Raw genomic sequence first — 24,006 nt, 5'->3', positions numbered from 1 at the left:
GTGGCTCATGCCTGTAATCCTAGCACTTTGGGAGGCCGAAGCGGGTGGATCACTTGAGATCAGGATTCAAAAGCAGCCTGGCCAACATGGTAAAAACCCGCATCTACTAAAAATACAAAAAAGGTAGCCGGGTGTGGTGGCAGACACCTGTAATCCCAGCTACTCAGGAGACTGAGGCAGGAGAATTGCTTGAACCTGGGAGGTGGAGGTTCAATTTTTTGAAGGAGGAGCTAATTTTTTGTATTTTTAGCAGAGATGGGGTTTCACCGTGTTGGCCAGGCTGGTCTCAAACTCCTGACCTACACTGACCCTCCCATCTTGGCCTCCCAAAATGCTGGGATTACAGACTTGAGCCACCACACCCAGCCTACATTCATGAAGAGAAATTCTTACATGAACAGTACCATCTATAAAACCACACTAATTCTGAATAATGTAACAGAGATACATACATATATATATATATATATGCATCTCTGAATAATTAGAATATTTGCCTCCCAAGCCATTAGGTTACTTTAATGTATAAAATATATAAACTGTGATTAGCATATATACTAGCAATCTAAATAATATATATCTATAAAATATTAAATTAATATTTGGCCTAAATCATCTAATAATGAGCTATTAAAATAAAAGTGTAAGGAAATGATGAAGGCAGATGTTGAAACCAGAACTTCAAACCCAGGAGTAACTGAGATAGCCAGAGAAGTATCAAAGTAATAAATAAAAGGGAAACATTCATATTTTCCTTCAGTAGAGGACACCTGATGTTGAAAGATGTGAAAGTGAAGACATATACATTTACCAATCTGCTGTTGAAAAACTTCTGAAGTAGCTGAACTCAATTACTAAAAATGAGTACATGGATTCACTGAAATATTTATATTATATCTGCAATAGAGAATAAAGGATAGAATTAGTATTTGTCTTTAAATAATAAAGTCAAAAGGTGGTAACTAACTGAGATTTTTAAAAATTACAGGTTGAGTAGCTGATGAAGCAGAAAGCAGGAATCGTAGAGCTCAGTTTGGGACTTGCCAGTTTGGCAGTGTTTGTGATATATTCAGGTGCAGACAACTAGTAGGTAGTTGGATACAACAGATTGAGGCCGGGGGAAACGTTATTGTAAATAAAACCCATGGAATGGGTAACAGGGTAGAAGGAGTTCTGCAATGGACCAAATGTTTGTGTTCCCCCCAACAAGTTCATACGCTAACATCATAATCCCCAATATTAGGAGGCAAGAGCTTTGGAGGGTCATGAGGATGAAGCCCTCAGGAATGGGACTAGTGACCTTATAAAAAGGGGCCCCAGAGAGCTCTCACGTCCTCTTTTTGCCATGTGAGAACACAATAAGAAGACGGCAGAGTGTAACACAGAAGAGGGCCCTCACCAGAACCTGGCCATGCTGGCACCATGATCTCAGACTTCTATCCTCAAGAACTGTGAGAAATAATTTTTGTCGTTTTGAAGCCACCCAGCCTGTAGTACTTTGCTATAGTGGCCTGAACTGACTGAGACAAGTTCTATAAGAAAAGAAATAGGCAAAGAATGGAGCCCTGTGTTACACCAAAAGTTAAACTGCAGATGGTCAAAACTGATCCCATTACGGAAACCAAGAAAGAACTGGCCTTCAAGAAAAGAAGCAGGAGTATGTAGCATCATGACATCTAAAGCAACAGATGTTTTCAAGAAAAAGGAAACAGTCAAAAACATCAAATGCAAAAAGAGGAGCAACACTTCATATTGTGAGGCAGGAAAGGAGGTAAGAATGAACAAAAATGCATACAAGTTTATAGTTGTAATTTGAAGCTACACAGTTCATATCTTAGAGCCTATATTTTCTCTGTGCAGTGGGAAGCAAGATCTCATAAAAACATATCTATACCTAAGGATCAAACACAAGAGCAAAGCACAGATTTGAAAATTGGCATCAGAGATATTAAACACACAAAAACAGGCCAGGCGCGGTGGCTCACGCCTATAATCCTAGCACTTTGGGAGGTCGAGGAGGGCGGATCACGAGGTCAAGAGTTCGAGACTAGCCTGACCAACATGGTGAAACCCTGTCTCCACTAAAAATACAAAAATCAGCTGGGCATGGTGGTATGTACCTGTAATCCCAGTTACTCAGGAGGCTGAGGCAGGAGAATCGCTTGAACCCGGGAGGCAGAGGTTGCAGTGAGCCAAGATCACGCCACTGCACTCCAGCCTTGGCGACAGAGGGAGACTCCATCTCAAAAAACAAACAAAAAAAACAACACACACACACACACACACACACACACACACACACACAGAGAAATTCTGGTATCTATAAAAGTGGGGGTACTATTAGATATGTACTCTTTAACAGTGTACTGTATTTAAAGCTATCCTACAGTAATGATAAATGTTAAAACAAACAAAAAAAATCAAAGACTGTCATTGTTCAGATTATATAAACAGCCTAGCACAGTGGCTGGCACACGGTAGTTATGCAATAAATATTTGTTGAATAACTGAAGAAATTAAAAAATGGAACTAGGGGACACCATAAAAATATTTTAAGAAACCAGGAAAGGTTTTGCTGTAAATGTTTACAACAAAAAATGTGTATTCCAAATAAACACTTAGAATAATATACCTATATTTAATATATGAGAAAATTCCTACTCGATAGGTAGAGATACATTACAAGGTCTTACTAAAACTTGATCTAAACCCATAAAAAAATGTTGTCTTGGCTGGGCGTGGTGGCTCACACCTGTAATCCCAGCACTTTGGGAGGCTGAGGCAGGCGGATCACCTGATGTCGGGAGTTCAAGACCAGCCCGACCAACATGGAGAAACCCCATCTCTACTAAAAATACGAAATTAGCCTGGCGTAGTGGTGCATACCTGTAATACCAGCTACTTGGGAGGCTGAGGCAGGAGAATTGCTTGAACCTGGGAGGCAGAGGTTGCAGTGAGCTGAGATAGCGCCATTGCACTCCAGCCTGGGCAATAAGAGCGAAACTCCATCTCAAAAAAAAAAAAAAAGGTTGTCCCGCAGACTCTTATTGTCTATGAATCATGATGCAAAATGGTTTAATTCCAAAGTATCAGAAAACAAAAAGCATCTACAAAATAATTTATCAGGAATAGAGTTTAGGCAGATAATGCAAGAAGAAGGTAACAATACAATAGTAACAGTAATAGATACCTAACATGTTGTTAATTGTCTGCAAGAAACATTCCTTTAGAAACTCATTACAACATTTTATTACCTTAAATGTATATTATTTTTATGTTACAAAAGAAAAATTTCTTTCAGTTTTTTTTTGAGAAAATTTCAAATGTACAGAAAACTTTAAAAATAGTATTACAGGGCCAGATGTAGTGGCTTGTGCCTATAATCCTAGCACTTCAGGAGGCTGAGGCAGGAGGATTGCTTGAGGCCAGGAGTTTGAGACGAGCTAGGGCAACACAGTGAAACCTTGTCTCTACAAAACGTTTTCAAAATTTAAAAAAGAATAGCATTACAATTACTATATCCTTCGTCTAGATTAATCAATTGTTTTTCTTCCCCAATTGTTAATATTTATCACATTTTCTTTATTTCTCTCTTTTTCTGAACTACTTAAAAATTGAAGACATGATATTTCATCCCTAAACACTACTTCCTCATAAAATAAGGAAAGAACATTAATTAAATTAATTACCATTAACTCAAAATTATAACTTGGTATACAGCCCATATTTAAATTTTCCCAATTGCCCCAAAAATATCCTTGTAGTTTATTTTCTTATTCAGGATTCAGTTGTTTCATGCATTGTATCTGGTTCTTACATCTCCTTAATCTCTTTTAATCTAGAATAATCCCCCCTGCTTGACTTTTTTGTTCCTCATAATATTGAATTTTTGAAGAGTTAAAGTGATTTGTCTTGTCCCACAATCTGGATTTGACTATTTCTTTATGATTATATTCAGGTTAAGCACCTTTTTGGCCCAAATACCCACACTACATAGGTGACACTTTGCACAAGCACTTACATAATGTTGAATTGTATCCCTGTTTGTGATGCTAAATTTGTTAGCTTGAGGTGACTGCCACATCTCTCCATTTTAAAGGTAGTATCTCCCTTTGCAATTGATAAGATCTGTGTGATGGTACTATGAAGTCATGAGACTGTCCTAGACCTCAAAAATCCTTCACCCAGTAATACTTTTAGCAACTCTTGATGGTTCTGACCTGGAGTAGTTTTTATATTGGTGGTCGCAAAATAGTGACTTTTCTAAATCTGTCATTCATTTTCTCTATAGTAACTAGAATTCGTCCTTAAAAGAAACTTCACTTCCTACCTTTCTTTCAACACTTTTCTTTCACACACTCTTTCTCTCTTTCATTATTATGGACTTACGGATTTAAAAAAATTAAATATATTGCAACTCATTCCTGTCATTATTATTTCTTATCTTTCTATTGTTCTATTTTGTACCAATGGGGGTCTTGTAGTTGGCTCCTTTTGACACGACCTAGTAGTCTTTAATAAAGTCATTGATCTCAAGCATACCAAGGCTTGTCATATGCAAGCTCAATTTATGAAGTTCCTGCCCTAGATCTGGAATCAGCCATTTCTCAAAGGAGCCCTGTTACTTTTAGTGGAGAACAGCATTTCAAAATCAAGATGCAGGTACCAGGTATACTTATTGTTACTCCTAAGCACCCCTTTCAGTGGGCAGAGCTAAAAATACATGAATACACACACACACACACACACACACACACACACACTCCTATGTTCATATTGCTACCTCAAATTCAAATACAACACCAAAGGGTTCTTCTTCAATTTCCCTTGTTCTATATTTGTTTCTCACTTTTTCCACAGTAAAAACCCTGATTCCCAACTTTAACATACGTACTTATTCGGTTCTATCACACAATAAGCACAACATTGTTTCAGAATTACAAACCAATGTTGCTATCAATAATAAACCTTCTAAATAAAGTTAAAAGTTTACTTGTAGTTTGTTTTGTCCAAATTTGGTTGCAAGAAACCAAATTTGCAAGGACCAAATTTGGAACAGTATTCAATGTATGGGTCTATGTTTTAAGAAGAACATTGAAAAGAGTACACAGCAAGAAGAGAAAATGCTTGGAAGAGAAAATGCTGAAGGAAACAGTTTCCCTCAAATACTTAAAAGAAGTTACATAGAATAAGAAATAGGCTCATCCTGTGTTCCTCTAGAAGGCAAAACTCAGACCAGAATAGAGATGTCATAAAGAGGAGGATTTCAATTCAACTTCAGAAACTGTTAGAGTTGAATGTACTGTATTAGTAAGGTCCCCATCACTAAAGTATTTAGACAGAGTCTGGAATTCCACACAGGGGTTTCTGAGCCTTTCTCAGTGGGAGAGTTGTGCTGAATCAACTCTAGAATTCTATTTTCTGTTCACACCTAAGCAGCTTCTGGAAGCAGACCTCCATTAAACAATATAGGAAGTGTTGTTATTCATAATAATGACCTTGATTCATAAAGAAATATTGAACTATGATCAGTTATACATCATTGAATCTGGTTGGCACTGCAGAAGCTTCCTAGAGGCTGCTTGCTTGTTTTCCAGTAGTTGATCATATCAGTGTGGGATCAGAGCTGGCTGGGCAGGCCTGGCTGGCTGGTGGGACTCTCCAGCATCTATTATAATAGAATGCAGGATTCGAGATAGAAATGCTGGTAGGAAATAAACTTGCGTCCGGGGAAGAAAGGGTCAGACCTGGCAGTAAAGCTCTGAACAGTGTCTCAGTCATCAGCTGAAGCAATGCTCTGAGCTGTGCCTCTCACCTAGATTTGTTTTCCAACTTCCTGTGAATACATGAATGCCTTAGGGCGAAAGGGGATTTTGAATAAAACCTAAAAGAGCTGTGTTGATTTAAATGTCTCTAAGACTTTAGAATGCAAGATAATGTTGCTTTGATGCCTATATGGCACACTACAACACAAAAGGGAAAGTTTTGGCTCAGAACACGCACTGGTTTAGCTTATTATGGGCTATGGGCTGCAGGAACACTGTTTTGTGCAGAGGGTTTCAACACATCAACACTGCCTATGACAGCACTGGGGGTTTGGGGGAGGTGCTCAGAAGACAGGCTGTGTCCAATGGCAAAGGACTTGTATCTATTTTTGCATGCAGTGGAGGCCTCAGAAGCCGAAAAAAGAAGGTAAGGGCTTGTTCATTAGCATACTATATTAGTCCATTTTCATGCTGCTGATAAAGACATACCCCAGACTGGGCAATTTACAAAAGAAAGAGGTTTAATTGGACTTACAGTTCCACATGGCTGTGGCTGGGGAAGCTGCACAATCATTGCAGAAGGCAAGGAGGAGCAAGTCAACGTATTACATGGATGGTAGCAGGCAAAGAGAGAGTTTGTGCATGGAAACTCCCATTTTTAAAACCATCAGATCTTGTGAGACTCATTCACTATCATGAGAACAGCGCAGGGAAGACCTACTCCCTTAATTCAATCAGCTCCCACCGGGTCCCTCCCACAACACATGGGAATTCAAGATGAGATTTGGGTGGGGACACAACCAAATACTGAGATGTATCTTGGTGATTACTAGTAATAAAGAGGAGAGAAAGTTGACTGGTGTAGAACCCTTTGGAAGAAGGTGTGTATGTGGCTACAGAGTAGCCAGTTTATTATTCTAAACACGACCTGTGGTGGTTGTAAATTATTTGACACTTCATTGAGAAGTGGGCTCTATATCCCTTCTCCTTGAATTTCAGCCCGACTTAGTGACTCACTCATAATATACAAGGATGGAGCAGAAGTCATGCTGTGTGGCTTTGGAGGCTAGATCATAAAATGCAATTCAGCTTTAACCTTGTTTACTGAAACACTAGCATCTGAAGCCCTGAACTGCTTCGTAAGAAGTCTGACTACTCTGAGGCAGCCATGCTAGGAGGAAACTCAGGCCGCATGAAGAGTAGGTTTAGGTATTCTGGCTGACTGCCCTACCTGAGGTCCCAGCTTCAACCACCAGCCATGTCAGAAAATATGCTCCCAAAGGATTTCAGTCTTCCACCATTGAGACACTCCCAGGCATTGAGTCTTCCCAGATGAAGCCCCAGACATCATGGAGCAGAGATAAGCCATCTTTGCTGTGCCTTGTCTGAATTCTGACTGAGAGGGTAATTTTATATTTTTCAGAGGGCAAAAGTATAATGTTTGATCCTCACAATGATACAGTTAGGCAGGTTGGACTAGCATTATTATAACCCTCATTTTATAGATTAAAAAACAAAATAACAGGGATTTAAGCTTACCTGTTTTGCGACTATATAGCTAAGGTGTGGAGTGCTGACACTAAAATCCTGATCTTTGGACTCCAAAGCTTATGCTTTCTCTCTTGTTTCCCACTTGGACACTGTAGGACTTTAGAATGGCCTAAGGAAGTAAAATAGGATATATCCAGAATTTTAAGACAAGGTCAGAAAATGTCAAATGAGTAGAACGCTAAGAAGAATCAATATTAAATGGATGAGACCAGTCATCCTATGGAGAAATAATCATGGAAAATCTGAACTACAGATTGATGCTGACAAGACTAGAATTCAAAATGGAACCAATGTGAGGAAAAAAAAACCCTTAAGACTTTTAATGTTATAAGGAAGTGTTATAATGATATAACATTTTTAGCAGTTAATTTTTTAAAAATGAAATAGGACAGTTAGAGAATTAAAAAAAACTCTTGCCAGTTGTGTTTCTGGTGAAAGGGTGATGAAAGGGAAAAGGTGTCATGACTGGCTATTTCAGTCTGCTTCTAAGTATGTCCTTATAGTAAAGGGTGCTTCAGATTAGTTTAGCTTGATTACATCATCCCTTATGATCATTTACTCTACATTTGCCAAGCCACTTTTTGATTTAAATTTATTTCCTCATGGAAACTTTCCTACTTGGAGGAGAATGTACAATGAAGTTAACAAAGCATATCATGTTCGTGTTTTTTTTTTTTTTTTTTGGAGAGAGTCTGGCTCTGTTGCCCATGCTGGAGTTCAGTGGTGCAATCTCGGCTCATTGCAACCTCCGCCTCCCAGGTTCAAGTGATTCTCCTGCCTCAGGCTCCTAAGTAGCTGGGATTACAAGTGTGGACCATCACAACAGGCTAATTTTTTGTACTTTTAATAGAGATGAGGTTTCACCATGTTGGCCAGGCTGGTCTCAAACTCCTGGCCTCAGGTGATCCACCCACGTTGGTCTCCCAAAGTGTTGGGATTACAGGCGTGAGCCACTGCGCCCAGCCTACAATGTTCATCTTATAGGTTATATTTTTTCAATGCAGAAGAATGTTAGTATTCCGATTCATCAAGCAGCCTCACACACCATCCTTCACCTGAGAGTAAGCATCAGCTCCCAGGCTTATTATGGTGACCCTAATCAATATGAAGACACCCTGTTTCAGAAGTCAGTAGGACACCTTTCTATTTCTTGAATCATCCAAAATACAGTAAGGAGGTCGTTCGTGACTTCCCCCATGATGGGAAGTACTAAAAGGCAGAATCCACCTAGCTTTTCATGACTTCATGTTTAGGTTACTTTGGTGATTCACTCCAGGCCACTGGGAGCCCACAGTAATTGTTTCTCGTTCCCGTTTCTCTCTTCCTTAAACATTTCTTTTCCAATTACTTATTTTTATTAGATACATGCATTTTTAATAATGAATTTAATTTCATTCTGTAATTGGGCTTCTCAAAGATAACTGACCTCTTCTTTCCCAATTGTTTTCATGCGTATTTTGCAGAGAATGCTTGGAATATTCCGTTCACGAAAGGCACAAAGTACATAAAATATTTTGAGTGATTCTTTTCAAAATAAAAATTAGTTTTGATGCTTCAGTTGTCTAGAATGCTATGTGCCTTGCACAGGCCCTATGGCATGGAAAGTGCTCAATTGATATTTGTTAAATGAATGAATCTGGAAAACGAAAAATACACGAAACATTTTATTCCTCAACAATGAAGAAAAAGCTTTTAGACTTCCATTTAGACTCATTTTAACTAGCTGAATTCTTCAATGAAAAGAAAACAAGCCTCGCACTGCTAATTTAGCTGTTCCTAAATATATTTCCATCAAATTCTGCTTGGCTGTTTCAACCTTGGGGTTGAGGTCCTTATTTTTATGACACAGAGACGTTCATTGCAGTGGAAATAGCAAATAGTATTGGCTTCCCCGCCTTTCTCCCTCTAGGATTTCAACTTCTCCTCGAACACCAGCCCTGCTCTTCTAGTAAATCCCACATTACAGAACAGGCTGAGGATGGACGAGACGAAAGGAAAGTAGGAAATCGGAGCCATGGAAACGGCGGAGCGGAGGCAAAGTGTGAGAGCGCGGGTGGTTAGAGGGTAAGGAACCCTCCTCTGACGACGGCGCGAGGGCGCTCCACAGATTACGTCACGCACCGGGGTGACGTCACGACAGTGACACGCGGGTGACGCCGTTGCCGCGGCGACTTCTCGTCGTCTCCGCCCCCTTCCCCCGCTCCCCCCCCCACACCCCCGCCTTGCGTCCTTCCCCCAATCCCCTCAGGCTCGGCTGCGCCCGGGGCCGCGGGCCGGTACCTGAGGTGGCCCAGGCGCCCTCCGCCTGCGGCGCTGCCCGGGCCGCTCCTCCCCGCGCCCCCCGTGCCTCCGCCTCCGCCTCCCCCAGCTCTCCGCCTCCCTTCCCCCTCCCCGCCCGGCAGCGGCCGCTCGGGCCCCGGCTTTCGGTTATAAGATGGCGGCGCTGAGCGGTGGCGGTGGTGGCGGCGCGGAGCTGGGCCAGGCTCTGTTCAACGGGGACATGGAGCCCGAGGCCGGCGCCGCGGCCTCTTCGGCTGCGGACCCTGCCATTCCGGAGGAGGTGAGTGCCGGCGCCACCCTGCCGCCCTCCCGACTCCGGGCTCGGCGGCTGGCTGGTGTTTATTTTGGAAAGAGGCAGCGGTGGGGGCTTGGTGCCCTCAGCCACCTTCTCGGGCCGGCTCCGCTAGCTGGGAGGTGGGCATCGCCCCCGCGTCCCTCTCCGTCATGCAGCGCCTTCCTACGTAAACACACACAATGGCCCGGGGGGTTTCCCTGGCCCCCACCCCAGATGTGGGGATTGGGGCAGCGGTAGTTGAGCAGGAGGTTATCAATAGGGGGCGAAACTCAGGGTTGGTCCGAGAAGGTCACGACTGGCTGAAGTATCGAGCTCTGCATCTCTTCGATGTTTTCATTATTTGGGGGGTGGGGGCGGCGGCGGCGGCGGCCTCGAGGTGGAGGATATAGGTTAGTAGCTGGGGCTGGGACCACAACCCGAGTTACTGTCGCGTGCAATTCTTACATGGTCGTGAGGGTGATGGGGCTCATCATTTCCTCTCTCTCCTCTCCCGGACTGCCCTCCTTCTCAGGCCGCTGCCCTTTTTCACGTTTCTATTTGGGGGGTTTCTCTTCACCTGTTTTACCCAGCAAATGATTTTGATTTAGTCTTTACTTTTTCAATCCTGAATCGCAGTTTCCTATGCCTTTTCTGGTGTCTGGTCCTCTATTCCTAATGTTTGTCGTGCTCTGTCGCTGACTGGTAACCCCCATTCTATTCCCATCTACCGCCGGCTCATTTTCCAGTTGTCGGACCTGCCTGTCTTCTAACCCCACTCCCACTTAAGAGCATTTTTGCACTTCTCTTACCCTGGTCCTCTTGAGGCTCTATACTTCGTCTCACCACTCCCTAACGTTGTTGTCTGTTGTTATCTTCACAAATCCTCCTGGACACTTTGGAGCTACTTATTTTCTGAGCCCAGAAGCTGTCAAGATTCCATCAGGTTTCACTTGGCTCTTTTCGCCCTTGCACTACTGGCACTTTTTGGCTAGTCTTCCATTGTGCATTCACACCTCTTTATTCCTACCCGTTTTTATAGTTCTGATTGATTTCTTAGTGTTGTCCTCCTTTTTGTCCTATTTTTTTTTTCCTTTTACTTTTTCCTCTCCAGTCCTTGCTTCTCTTAGCCTGTTTTTTCATTAGCCTCTTAGCACTGTGTCAAATTATTTACGTTTTGTTTTTTATTACATAAAATTTATTACAAATATTTGGTATTTTATTACATAAAATAATGCACTTTATTATGCTTTACGAATAAGCTATGGTATAGTAATTGTGTTTGCAGTTATTGATTAGGCAATGTGACTTACTCTGTTGACTTTGCTCAAAGTTCTCTTTTCTACCTACTGTTGACGTCTGATTTCTCAATTCTCATAACGTCCCATTCTTCTCTCTGCAATTCTTTTTTTTTTTTTTTTTTTTGCATCGTTCTCTTTGAAAATTCATCCAATATGCTTACTTTATTCAGCATCAGCTTGTTTATGATGTTTGTTTTCTACTCTTTTATATCATCTTTATCTACACGCCTAAAATGTGCTCTGTATCATCATTTGATCTGTTCTAAAATTTCTCATTTTTAAGTTTCTTAAAATCATTCCACTTTTCAGTTTTTATTTTTGCTTAGATCGGTTTCCTCTCATATCTGTTCCTTTCCCTCAGCTTCTTCGTTTCTAAGGAGAAAGCTTTTCTCTACTTCAATTTCCTAGTTTATTCTGTTTCCCTCGTCTCCAGTTACCATTCATTTTGCCTTGTTTCCTGTCTTTTGGTACTTAACTTTCTGAAGCTTCCTCTTTTCTTCTCCACACCTCCACGTTCCTTCTTATTTATAAACATCTTTGTTTCCGTTGACATGGAAATTTATTTTTAGGATACATTGTTTTTAATGGATAAATACTAGGGGTCACATCTGCTGTCTGTTTTCTTCAGGAATCGGATATGCCTTTGTCTTAACCAGGCACAGGTGCCTCTGGGCTTTATTTTACTCTGTAATAGATGTGTAGTTTTGTTGAATTGTATATTGTTTGAAGACTACTACAGAGTGGAACATTGAGTAAAGTAATGGGTAGGGGTTATGAAATTGTAATTCTCTGATTATAAAATTGTTTATATTGGGAACTTTGTTGCAGAGTTATTGGAACAGTTTGCAATTCTGTAAAGAAGGCTTTTGTGAAGTAAAATCTCTACCCTTCTATTTTATTTGAAAGGGCCAGATTGTTTGGAACGGTACCCTCTGAAGAGTCTGATTTAATAAGTGAGAGCGAAGGCAATGGATTTCTGTATTTGGCACGTCTTGAGCAGTTCCCATGTACCAACCTTGAGAACCTCTAGGCTAGCTGAATTTAAGTATAAATTGCCAGTAATTGGAAAGCACATTTACATCTTCTGAAACTATAAGGATACTCTAATTTTATTTGGTTGAAAGAAAATTGTTTCCCACTGTCCCCTCTACCCAGGTTTTAATGTTTAATGGTGAAAGTAGTTTTTCTTCTACATTTTCTTCTGAACTGATAATAAATGTATTTGGCTGGGAGGGTGACATATGATTAAAAAATGTATGTCTTGAATGTAGATATCAGTATTACAGATGATAAAATAAATTCCTCCAAGAAATAATTTTAAATTTGAAGTTGATATTCGGTGGAAACTGAAATGTGCTGTGGTCTTTTATTTGAAGTCTCTCTTATATACACTTAAAGGCATCTCTTACTGTAAATTACATGGAAAGAATGAAAAGGTTTGCTTGTGTGTAATGACACATTTTATTCTGAAGATTTATTTTACCTAACAGTAAAATGTAGGTTGTTTTTTTTTTTTTTAAATAAAAGTTTCCCAGGGGAAAATTTCAGCTAAATAAAAGGTCTAATTTCAAAGGGAAAGCAAGTTCATTGTCAAAAATTAGAAAAATATAAGTACAAAAAGTAAAAAATCATCAGTAATTTTGCCACTAAGATATTATTACTATAGACATTTTGGTGTATTCCATCTGTTCTTTTTTTAATGCTTGTATAACACTATGTAGTTTTGTATTTTTAAAAAACTTAAAGCAAAACTTTCTGTGTATTATTAGATACACTGTGATTTATTTAACCCATCTTCGTTTTGGGGTTTTAGGTTGTTTTTAATTTTTTACTGCTATCAAACATCTTGAACATAGGATGTAGATTTTAGTCTTTAAAATATGTTGGGGAATGAACAAATTTCATGTCCTGTATTTGTAGTATTAATACTTTGTAGGTGCTCAAAATGGAATATTCTGGTAAATGACAGGTGCTTATTAAATATTTATCAAATGAATGTACTTATACTTTTGGCATTAAACATTTACATCTGACCATTTATATTTACCTGATGTTTTTTTCTATGACCATGTGGTATGATATAGTATATGGTATAAAATACCCATATGGTGTAATAAATACTTTTTTTTAAGTGTGATACCAGAGTAATATTTGTTAACTATTTTTCTTGTGCTGTTTCTGTAGAAGGGAGCTTCTTACAATTGCATTACAGTTATTATTTTATTACGTTCTGTTTTCAAGATCTCTGATCATCAATCTTAAACTGTTTAATTATCATAATGTATTGACTAGGGAATATTCTGGGATGGAATCTCCTTTATAATGAGGTCCACTGCATTAAAAATACATCTTTGTGAACCACACCAGGTTGGATTGCATCATAACCCTGAAAAGTGATATTCTCATTAATGTAGGTGTTGTGCAGTTTTGGCTATTGCTGTTAAGACTTATCCAGATACATTCACAGGTGCCCTTTTGGCAAAAATCATAAAATAGTTGTTTGTCTTTCGTATTTCTAGTGTTCCCTTTCTGTATTCTTTTCTCTCTCATTATTTACTGAACTGCCTTCTTTAGGCATCCACTCCTTTTTCTGTTTAGAATATTATCTGTCAGTCATTTTGTATGTTGGCCATTAAAGGAATCAATTGTCAGTAAACAGCTAAGAAAGGAATGTTGGACTGGGTGCTTGAATCCTTGAATGTAGTAAATGTGAGTGAGTGCAAACTTGATTTAATTGTACATATATTTGGGTAATAGGCCAGAAAAATTACATTAGGTTAACAGGCTAGAACAGTCTGACTTTTCTTGTTTTTCTATCCCTTACTTTCTTGATTAGGATGAATGGAAGGTGGATCTGGATATAGCACCTGGAAACCTATGTTCCATGAGTGATGGGGAAGAGAGGGAGGGAATAGGTTCCTTTGTTTTTTGGCATTTTCTAAGACCTGATGCCCACCTTGTCAGAGAATGCGATTACTACTTTTGTGTTCTTCCTTTTCCCCCCTTCTCCCAACTATGAAATTGTTTTCTCTTTCAGAACTGCAGAAGTACGTTTTGTTTCTTTGACACTTTGATATTGTTAATTTAGCTGAATACCTAGTGAACATTCTGTGTCATACTCCCCTTGTTTTATGAAATCCAGTATGGTCTAATCTTTACATTTCTGCCTCATATTGTCCTTAAGATAAGCCTTTTTTTGTCAGTAGCTCTTACTAGATTTTGTCTTCATCAGAAGTTAAATTGTTTTAAGTCCTTTACTCATTCTTTTTGTCTATTTTAATGTACTTTGGTTATTCTGTAAAGTCAGATGTGGCAGTAGGGCTGAGTGTGGTGGCTCACACCTGTAGTCCCAGCTACTTGGGAAGCTGAGATGGGAGGACCACTTGAGCCCCGAAGTTCGAGGCTGCAGTGAGCCATGATCGTGCCACTGCACTCTAGCCTGGCAACAGAGTGAGACGCTGCCTCAACAACAACAACAACAACAACACCAAAAAAAGCTTGATTGTAGAACTTCTGAATTCAAAATAGGTGGGCCTATTTGGGAACTTTTCTGTTTTTAAGGTGTTAAGTAGTGCTTTTTAAAATCATAGGGTTATAGATAACTTAATGTTAGTATAAGAAGAAAAATATAGCCTCATTTGTTCCATTTCTTTCTTAAATTTTTTGTTTTTATTGCCATGTTTTTATTTTTCAATTTCAATTTTTCTGACCTAAATCACTAACATGCTTAATTAGCATGGTAATCAGAAGAAACTCTTTAATACAGTCTCTACCCGAACATTAAGCAATTTTTTTTCCCCCTCTACCCTCTGAGATTACTTTTGTGTCCATGTTTTCTCTTGGGCCTAAAAAACAAACAAACAAACAAAAAAACTATTATTCTTATTCGTTCCCGTATCAAGACTATACATATAGAGGGAATCTGATGCCCAGTACTACTTTTTCTGGGCCTTGGTGATATAGAATATAAAAATTGATACAGAATATAAAAATTGCTTTGAACTCAATTAACTTTATATCTTCTGGAAGCTCTGTAACATCAAATAAAACATCGTTTTCATTCTTGTAATGTAGCTGCAGTTTCTGACAGCACTTTTGGGACAAATGTACTATGGGACGGTGGTTTTCAAATTACGCCAGAGCTCTATGAGAAATTTTCAAAAGCAGTCTATCGCTGTAAAGAATAATTTTTTTTTTTTTTTTGAGACGGTGTCTCGCTCTGTCACCCAGGCTGCAGTGCAGTGGCGCTATCTCGGCTCACTGCAAAGCTCTGCCTCCCGGGTTCACGCCATTCTCCTGCCTAGCTTAGAGTACAGGCGCCTGCCACCACGCCCGGCTAATTTTTTGTATTTTTAGTAGAGATGGGGTTTCACCGTGTTAGCCAGGATGGTCTTGATCTCCTGACCTCGTGATCTGCCTGCCTCCGCCTCCCAAAGTGCTGGGATTACAGGCATGAGCCGCTGCGCCCAGCGAGAATAAAAATTTTAAATTGCACTAATACATATGTGAAACTGTTGTTGTCTGTTTTGTACTTTCTACATCTTCATCTATAATAGTACCTGGCACATAGGTACTAAAATATTTGGTGAAAGAATTAGTGAATAAAGCCTTACTAGACATGAGGTGATCTGATTTTCTATAATGTTCTATTCTTTTTTTGTGCCAGCCATAAAATCAGCTTATTAAATTGACAACCAAATTGGCTGCAACAGGCAGTTTGAAAAACACTGTTTTGGGGTTTCAAGGACCTTCTTCAGAGGTTACCCCAGGGCTCTGTTTAGTGCCTCTATACCAGGGGTCCCCAACCCCTGGGCCACAGCCAGTCCGTGACCTGTTAGGAACCTGACTACACAGCAGGAGGTAAGTGGCAGGCAAGTGAGCATTACACCTCCTGTCAGATCAGCAGCAGGAGCGTGAACCCTATCAAACTGTGCATGTGAGGGATCTAGGTTGTGTGCTCCTTATGAGAATCTAGTTGTGTGCTCCTTATGAGAATCTAATGCCTGATGATCTGAGATGGAACAGTGTCATCCTGAAACCCCCTGTGCCCCCGTCCATGGAAAAATTGTCTTCCATGAAACTGGTCACTGGTCCCAAAAAGGTTGGGGAGTGCTGCTCTATACCATAACTATTGAAGTTCTTCATTTATCTGCTTTACATGTTAGTTTCCTTGAAAAAAGAGTTTTATGGCTGTAAAAATTTTAGAGCTACTATGTATGGAAGAGAGGTTTGTGCTGGCATAAATCTTCTCGGGTATCATCTGTGTAGAAAATTTCAACAACTTGTATCTAAGGCAGAGGTCAGCAATCTTAAGGGCCACATGGCAAATATTTTAGACATTGTGGGACATACAGTCCCTCTCACAATTCTTCAACAATGCTGTTGTAGCTCAGAAGTAGCTAATAGACAATATTTAAACAAATGAGTTTGAGTGGGTTCCAGTAGTCATTTTCAGGACACTGAAATTTGAATTTTATATCATTTTCTTGTGTCATGAAAATCTTCTTTTGATTTTTTTTCAACCACTTAAACATGTAGAAATTATTCTCAGCTTGTGAACTATACAAAAGCAGATAGTTGGCCAGTTCATGGGCTGAACTGTTCTGACTCCTGGTCTAAGGAAGACTACATATATTATATTTGAAGTTCTGAAAGTAAGTTGTAGGTTAGAGGTCTACAGAAAGTTCATAATTGCTACACAAAATTTATTTATTTGAGAGAGAGAGAGTGGTGGAGTTTCATTGTATTGCCCAGGCTGGACTTGAACTCTGGGCTCAAGCAATCTTCCATACTCAGCCTCCCAAGTAGCTAGGACTACAGACATGCACCAAGCCCAGCTCCTAGTTCCTCTTTGCACTCAATTTCATCTTCTACCCTCAGCCCCTGGCAAACACTGGTCTGATCTCTAGTTGTGCCCTTTCCAGAAAGTCTTATACATGGAGTCATATAAAAGTCAAATCAGTGGTTCGGGGCACGGTGCTCAAGCCTGTAATCTCAGCACTTTGGGCCGAGGAGGGCAGATCACCTGGGGTCAGGAGTTCGAGACTGGCCTGGCCAACATGGTGAAACCCCCTCTCTACTAAAAATATAAAAATTAGCTGAGCATGGTGGTGGGCACCTGCAATCCCAGCTACTCGGGAGGCTGAGGCAGGAGAATCACTTGAACCCATGAGAGGGAGGTTATAGTGAGCTGAGATCGCGCCATTGCACTCCAGCAATTGTGAAGCAGTGGGTAAGGTTCATTCATTATTTTACATATGGATGTCCAATTGTTTCACATTTATCAGAAAGACTAACCTTTTTCTTTTGAATTATCTTGGCACTTTTATTGAAATCAATTGCTTATGCTTGTGAGTTTTGGATTCTACTGTTTTATTGATCTGTATGTGTTTTCTTAGGCTAATACCCTACTACCTTAATTACCATAGCTTTATAGTTAAATTTAAAATTAGGTAGGTCCAGTTGAGAAGATTTTTAGAACTTTGACTTTTTAATTTCTTGCATTATCATACTTTTGGAAGGAGAAGACCCATAATTTTAATCAGATTTTCAAAGGTGTCTTCTACCCCAAAATACTTAAGACTTCAGTATATAGTTAATATATCTGTATCTTGAATTATGTGATGGTGAGGTTCATGAAAAGTGGCAGGTAAAAGTTGCAACCAAAATTAATTTCCTTATAAGAAATAAAGGAGATATTCTAGTAGGTTGCACAGAAAAGTCAATCACATCCTTTTTACCGTGTTGCAAAATTATGAGATGTAATCAAAATGTGTATAGGGGAAAGTGAATATGTTAAGATGTTTATTCACCAAAAAAAGTCACCGGAAGTGTCAATTAGGCCGTGAAAGATACTAGTTTACAATGTGTTATTCTCCATCTTCTTTAGAAGAGTTCTTTCATTTGAAACCTATGTCATGTTCTGTGATGTTTCAGAATTAGTATCTTTATTAATCTTGGAGGCATCATTAAATCATTATGCTTCTGCTAAGGAAAGGCATATGGAATAGTTGGTCATATTTCTACCTTTTTCAGTGGGGCCCATAGGGCCCCTTTACTTTGTTTTAAATTGCACTGATAATAGTTTTTTACTGGTTAGCCCAGGGAATGTCCGTACAGTGTAAAATGATGTTTCTCATCATGATTTTCATTTAATAATTTATAAACAAAGTATCAGGAAACACATGTTTCTAGAGGAGAAGTGTGGAATACCTGACCAGTAGAGGGTCAGGTGACAATTGGGAAGGTAGAAACTGACCAAGCTTTTGATCATGATGCAAGGAGTATCATTCCAGTTTGATTGGGTCACCCTGCAGAGTTTTTTTTTTTTTTTTTTGAGACAGAGTCTCGCTCTGTCGCCCAGGCTGAAGTGCAGTGGCCGGATCTCAGCTCACTGCAAGCTCCGCCTCCCAGGTTTACGCCATTCTCCTGCCTCAGCCTCCCGAGTAGCTGGGACTACAGGCACCCGACACCTAGCCCGGCTAGTTTTTTTGTATTTTTTAGTAGAGACGGGGTTTCACCGTGTTAGCCAGGATGGTCTCAATCTCCTGACCTCGTGATCCCCGTCTCGGCCTCCCAAAGTGCTGGGATTACAGGCTTGAGCCACCGCGCCCGGCCCGAGTTTTTTAAAAAAAATCCTTGGGTTTTTTTTTTTTTTCTTTGGAAGAGATGCTGTGTTGCTCAGGCTGGTCTTGAACTCCTGGGCTCAAGCGATCCTTCAGGCCCAGCTTCCCAAAGGGCTGGGATTACAGGCATGAGTCACCGCACCCAGCCTCACCTTGCCGATTTTGAAACTGCACTTCCAGGGAGAGTAATACAATATCTTGGCAGACTATTTTTAACTATTGTTCCAAAATTAATGTGTTTTTAAAAAGTAAAAAAGTGCGGATATCTTTAAAAGATACTTTAAGTAGGCCGGGTATGGTGGCTCACGCCTGTAATCCCACACTTTGGGAGGCCAGTACGGGCGGATCACCTGAGGTCGGGAGTTCAAGACCAATCTGACCAACATGGAGAAACCCCCATCTCTACTAAAAATGCAAAAAATTAGCCGGGCATGGTGGCGCATGTCTGTAATCCCAGCTACGTGGGAGGCTTGAGGCAGGAGAATCGCTTGAACCTGGTAGGTAGAGGTTACAGTGAGCTGAGATCGCGCCATTGCACTCCACCCTGGGCAGCAAGAGCAAGCGAAACCCCGTCTCAAAAAACAAAAAACAAAAAAACCTTTAATTATATTTAAATTGGGGAATACTTTTGTTTTATGTGTTTTCTTGCACTAAATATATAACCTTTAAGTTAATAACACCAGAAAATTTTTACTTTATAGTTTTAGAACTGCTTAATTAAAATAAAATGTTAGGATACTTTGAATTAGTCACTTACTTTCAAGTATTTTAAACAGTTTAATGTACTGCTTGGTGGTGTTTCTCAATTGACTTGATATTTTTAAACTGTATTTTGTACCTTGTACTATTTATTTTGCAAAATAAATTTCTGTTTGGGCTTATAGATGTGCTTTTAATATTAAAGGGGATTATTAGTGTCAGCTGTAAAATTTTAATTAAGTCTTAAGTAGGTATTTTTTTTTTTTCTTTTGAGATGGAGTCTTGCTCTGTCGTCCATGCTGGAGTGCAGTGGCGTGATCTCGGCTCACTGCAACCTCCGCCCCACCCTGGGTTCAAGCGATTCTCCTGCCTCAGCCTCCCAAGTAGCTGGCACTACAGGCACATGCTACCATGTCCGGCTAATTTTTTGTATTTTTGGTAGAGACGGGATTTCACCGTGTTAGCCAGGATGGTCTCGATCTCCTGACCTTGTGATTTGTCCACCTCAGCCTCCCAAAGTGCTGGGATTACAGGTGTGAGCCACCGTGCCTGGCTGATTATTTTTATAGAGCTCTTGTTAGCCTAATTTCTGGTAATGTTTTATGAAGGTGACTTAATTCCCATCATGAAAATTTCCCATCTTTTCTGTGACTAGCAAGCAGTTATTGCCTTCATAACTTTTTTTTTTACTGTAAAAAGATAAAGTGCTATTGATAATTACTCCTAAATAACTCAGAACATTTTTTGTTTTACACACATTAATATATACTTCCATGGGAATAGTGTCAGAGAACATCAAATAGGGAAGAGATTATGATTCAGAGTAGTCTTTCTATTCCTATTCTAGAGCCACAGAAAATGTTCATCTTCCTTTAGTTTTTACAAGATTGCCTCTAACATGGATTCTATTCCACTGATATTCTTCCTGCACATGCCTTCTCATGCTAACAGTAAGTCACATATCGCAAGTAAGTTTCATTATACTTGAGAACTCAGTTGAATGCTTGCCTTTCACTGGCATCTCTTGATCCTCCTCCCCCTCCTTGTGGTGTGCACTGAACTTCTGGTAGGCCACATGTGTTAAGTAGGTCATAAGAGTGGTATGAAAATAAAGTGAAATAATGAAAATGTAAAAGCCTTCACAAAATTATAGTGTTTTCTGTTGATTTTTAAGACAAAAGATAAATACTATATATGTAAAAATTTCCTTTTTGAAGTCTTTGTTCTTTTTTTTAGAATGTACAATAATATGCTTAGCACAGGGCTGTAGTTAACATTTTTGGCAGTTCTTAATGTCGGACTGATGATTGTCCTAGAACTGTTTCAGTGTTAACTACATTCTATTAATGTTACTTTAAAACATAATTAAAGAAACATGGAGTGGCAACATATTGATTCATGTATTCAGTAAGCAATTCATGGGAAAGAGGTAAACTTTCTTTTTTTTTTTTTTTTTTCTTTTGAGACAGAGTCTCGCTCTGTCGCCCAGGCTGGAGTGTGGTGGCCGGATCTCAGCTCACTGCAAGCTCCGCCTCCCGGGTTTATGCCATTCTCCTGCCTCAGCCTCCCGAGTAGCTGGGACTACAGGCTCTTGCCACCTCGCCCGGCTAGTTTTTTTGTATTTTTTTAGTGGAGACAGGGTTTCACCGTGTTAGCCAGGATGGTCTCGATCTCCTGACCTCGTGATCCGCCCACCTTGGCCTCCCAAAGTGCTGGGATTACAGGCTTCAGCCACCGCGCCCGGCTGTAAACTTTCTTAATAACAGTAGGAAGACCTTTCCATTTATATGAAAACTGGTAATTATGACTTGTGTTTTGGTATTTTAAAGCTGTGGTTGGCTGTGCACAGTGGCTCATGCCTGTAATCCCAGCACTTTGGGAGGCTGAGGCGGGTGGATCATGAGGTCAGGAGATAGAGATCATCCTGGCCAACATGGTGAAAACCCCGTCTCTACTAAAAATACAAAAAATTAGCTGGTCGTGGTGGCGCATGCCTGTAGTCCCAGCTACTCTGGAGGCTGAGGCAGGAGAATCGCTTGAACCAAGGAGTCGGAGGTTGCAGTGAACCAAGATCGCGCCACTGCACTCCATCCTGGTGACAGAGCGAGACTGTCTCAAAAAAAAAAAAAAAAAAGAAAGCTGTAATTAACATTTGTTTTGTCATTCATCCAAAACTACATTGGTGACTTTTGTATTGAGTCATTTCATAGGACAACAGGTATTCATGTATTCAGTAAATATTTGACTGCCTACTATATGCCAGGTAGTGATCTAGGTGCTTGGTAGTACACTTGAAAACAAAACAAAGGTGTCTACCCTTACGTAGCTACTGTCCAGTGGAGGTGTGTGTGTGTGTATATTGGGGGATGGGACTGAGAAAGACGTACAGAAAGGAAATTATATAGTATGTTCAAAGGTAATAAGTACTATGGAGCAATGAAAGTTAAACAGGTTAGGGCTGGGATGGGGGTAGGTAGCAATTTAAATAGAGAGGTCAGGGTAGGCCTCACCTGAGAAGGGGGCATTTGAACAAAAACTTGAGAAAGGAGGAGGAGGTATTTCAGATAAACCAATTAGTTCAAAGGTTCTGTGTCAGGAATGTGCCTTGCCTATTTAAGAAATAGCAGGAGGCCAAAGTTGCTGGGGCAAGGTAGAAACTAGGAGATCAGGGAAGGATCTCTTTCGGTTATCTAGGCCGTATTGGTGAGAGCAGAAATAATGAGAAGTAGTCAGATTTTGGATGTTTTGAAAGTAGATTCGTCTGGGCGCAGTGGCTCACGCCTGTAATCCCAGCACTTTGGGAGCCAAGGTGGGCAGATTACCCAAGGTGAGGAGTACGAGACCAACCTGGCCAACATGGTGAAACCTTGTCTCTACTAAAAATACAAAAATTAGCCAGGTGTGGTGGCAGGCACCTGTAATTCCAGCTACTCAGGAGGCTGAGGCAGTAGAATCACTTGAACCTGGGAGGCAGAGGTTGCAGTGAGCCGAGATTGTGCCACTGTACTCCAGCATGGACGACAGAGCAAGACTCCTCAAAAAAAAAAAAAAAAAAAAGAGAAAGTAGATTCAACAGGATTTGTTGATAGAGTGGATGTGAGATATGCAAGAAAATGGTGTGAAGGGGGATGGGAAGGGTGCATATCAGGAATTAAGTTTTGGGCATTCTAAGTTTGAGATATCTATTAGCTGTTTAAGATATTGAGTAAGTAGTTGGATGGATGAGTCAGTAGTTTGGGAGTGAGGCCTTGTGGCAGAGACTCTTCACAGTAATACATGTCTCATTTTCTTTAGATACACATCTAGACACCATTTTCCCTTGCGTTAGGTGTGGTCATGTGATTGAGTGGAATGCGAGCTCATGGAATATGGGCACAAGTGATGTGTGCTAGTACTAGGTCTGGCCCGTGCAAACATCATCCTGTTTTCTCCTTCTGTCAGGCTGGCATCTGGAACTGAGATGATTACTGAAGTATGCTGGAAGCCATGTGTCCAAAAACTCAGCCTAGATTCCTGAATGATCGTGTACATAAGGACCACCCTGTTAACCTGTTCAGCTACCTAGTACTGTTAGATAACTAAGAAATACACTTTGTCATGTTTGAATCCTTTTACCTTTTGCGTGTTATAACCATTAGCCAGCCTTAAATTTGGGCATTTAGATGGTACTTAAAGCTGTGAAGCTAATGTGTGCTCATCAAGGGAATGAATGTGGATAGGAAAAAGAAAAGATCCAAAGTTGGATAAAAGAGGAAGAACCTGAGAGGGAGCAACCAGTGAGGGAAGAAATAAAATGAAGAAAGTTTATTAATAGAGGGTGGTCAGTTGTATAAAATGCTACTGCTAGGTCAAGTAAGGTGAAAACTAAGAATTTATCGTTGGAGTTAACAAAGTGGAGGTCCTGGGATTTAGATAAGAGTGGAGCATTGAGGTGAAATGTTGAAGGAGATGTTTTGATTGAAGTGATTTTAAGAGAGAAGAGGAGGGGAAGTAAGGATGGTGAGGAATTATCCTGTAAAGAGGAACAGAGAAATGGGGTCAGAGCTAGTGAGGAGAGTGGGGTCAATAAATTTTTAATGATAAGAAAAATAAGGGCATATGATGATAGGAATAAGCCATTAGAGAGTAAAACATTTCAGGAGGGAGAGATAAGAATTGCTGAAGCACTGTCTTAGAAGAGGCAAGAGGGAAAGGGATTTAGTGTATAAATAGGAAGGATTGGCTTTCTGTAGGAGCGTCTATACTTTATGATAATAGGCCATAAAGCAGAGTATGTGGATACAAATGCTGCTAGGAAGGTTGATGTGATTGGTGGAGTCTGTACTCCACCAAAGCAACTCTTCCGGTTGCTTTGGGTTTTTTCAGTGAGGTAAGACTTGAGGTTATCAGTCGAGAATGAGGACTGGGGATATGTGAAAGTAGCTCCGCAGAAGTATGGGCGCATAAATGAACTGGAAACAAATAGTAAAATTAATGGGCAATTTTTTTTCTTTTAAGAGACCGGGGTCTCACTC

At 40.2% G+C, this 24,006-nt stretch overlaps 1 protein-coding gene across 8 annotated transcripts in view; it reads left to right on the top strand.

Moving 5' to 3' along the window:
- Positions 1-9,537: 9,537 nt before the first annotated feature.
- BRAF (B-Raf proto-oncogene, serine/threonine kinase) overlaps positions 9,538-24,006 on the top strand; it is a 200,563-nt gene continuing 186,094 nt past the window's right edge. For all 8 annotated transcript variants that reach the window (XM_073009411.1, XM_073009408.1, XM_007983167.3 and 5 more), the window contains exon 1: positions 9,538-9,876. In XM_073009411.1, coding sequence (XP_072865512.1) covers positions 9,751-9,876 — 126 coding nt within the window. In that variant the 5' untranslated portion in view covers positions 9,538-9,750. The remainder of the gene's footprint in view (positions 9,877-24,006) is intronic.

This window comes from Chlorocebus sabaeus, chromosome 21, assembly GCF_047675955.1.
Source record: "Chlorocebus sabaeus isolate Y175 chromosome 21, mChlSab1.0.hap1, whole genome shotgun sequence".
Lineage (NCBI taxonomy): Eukaryota > Metazoa > Chordata > Mammalia > Primates > Cercopithecidae > Chlorocebus > Chlorocebus sabaeus.
This window is presented reverse-complemented; position numbering and strand designations above follow the sequence as displayed.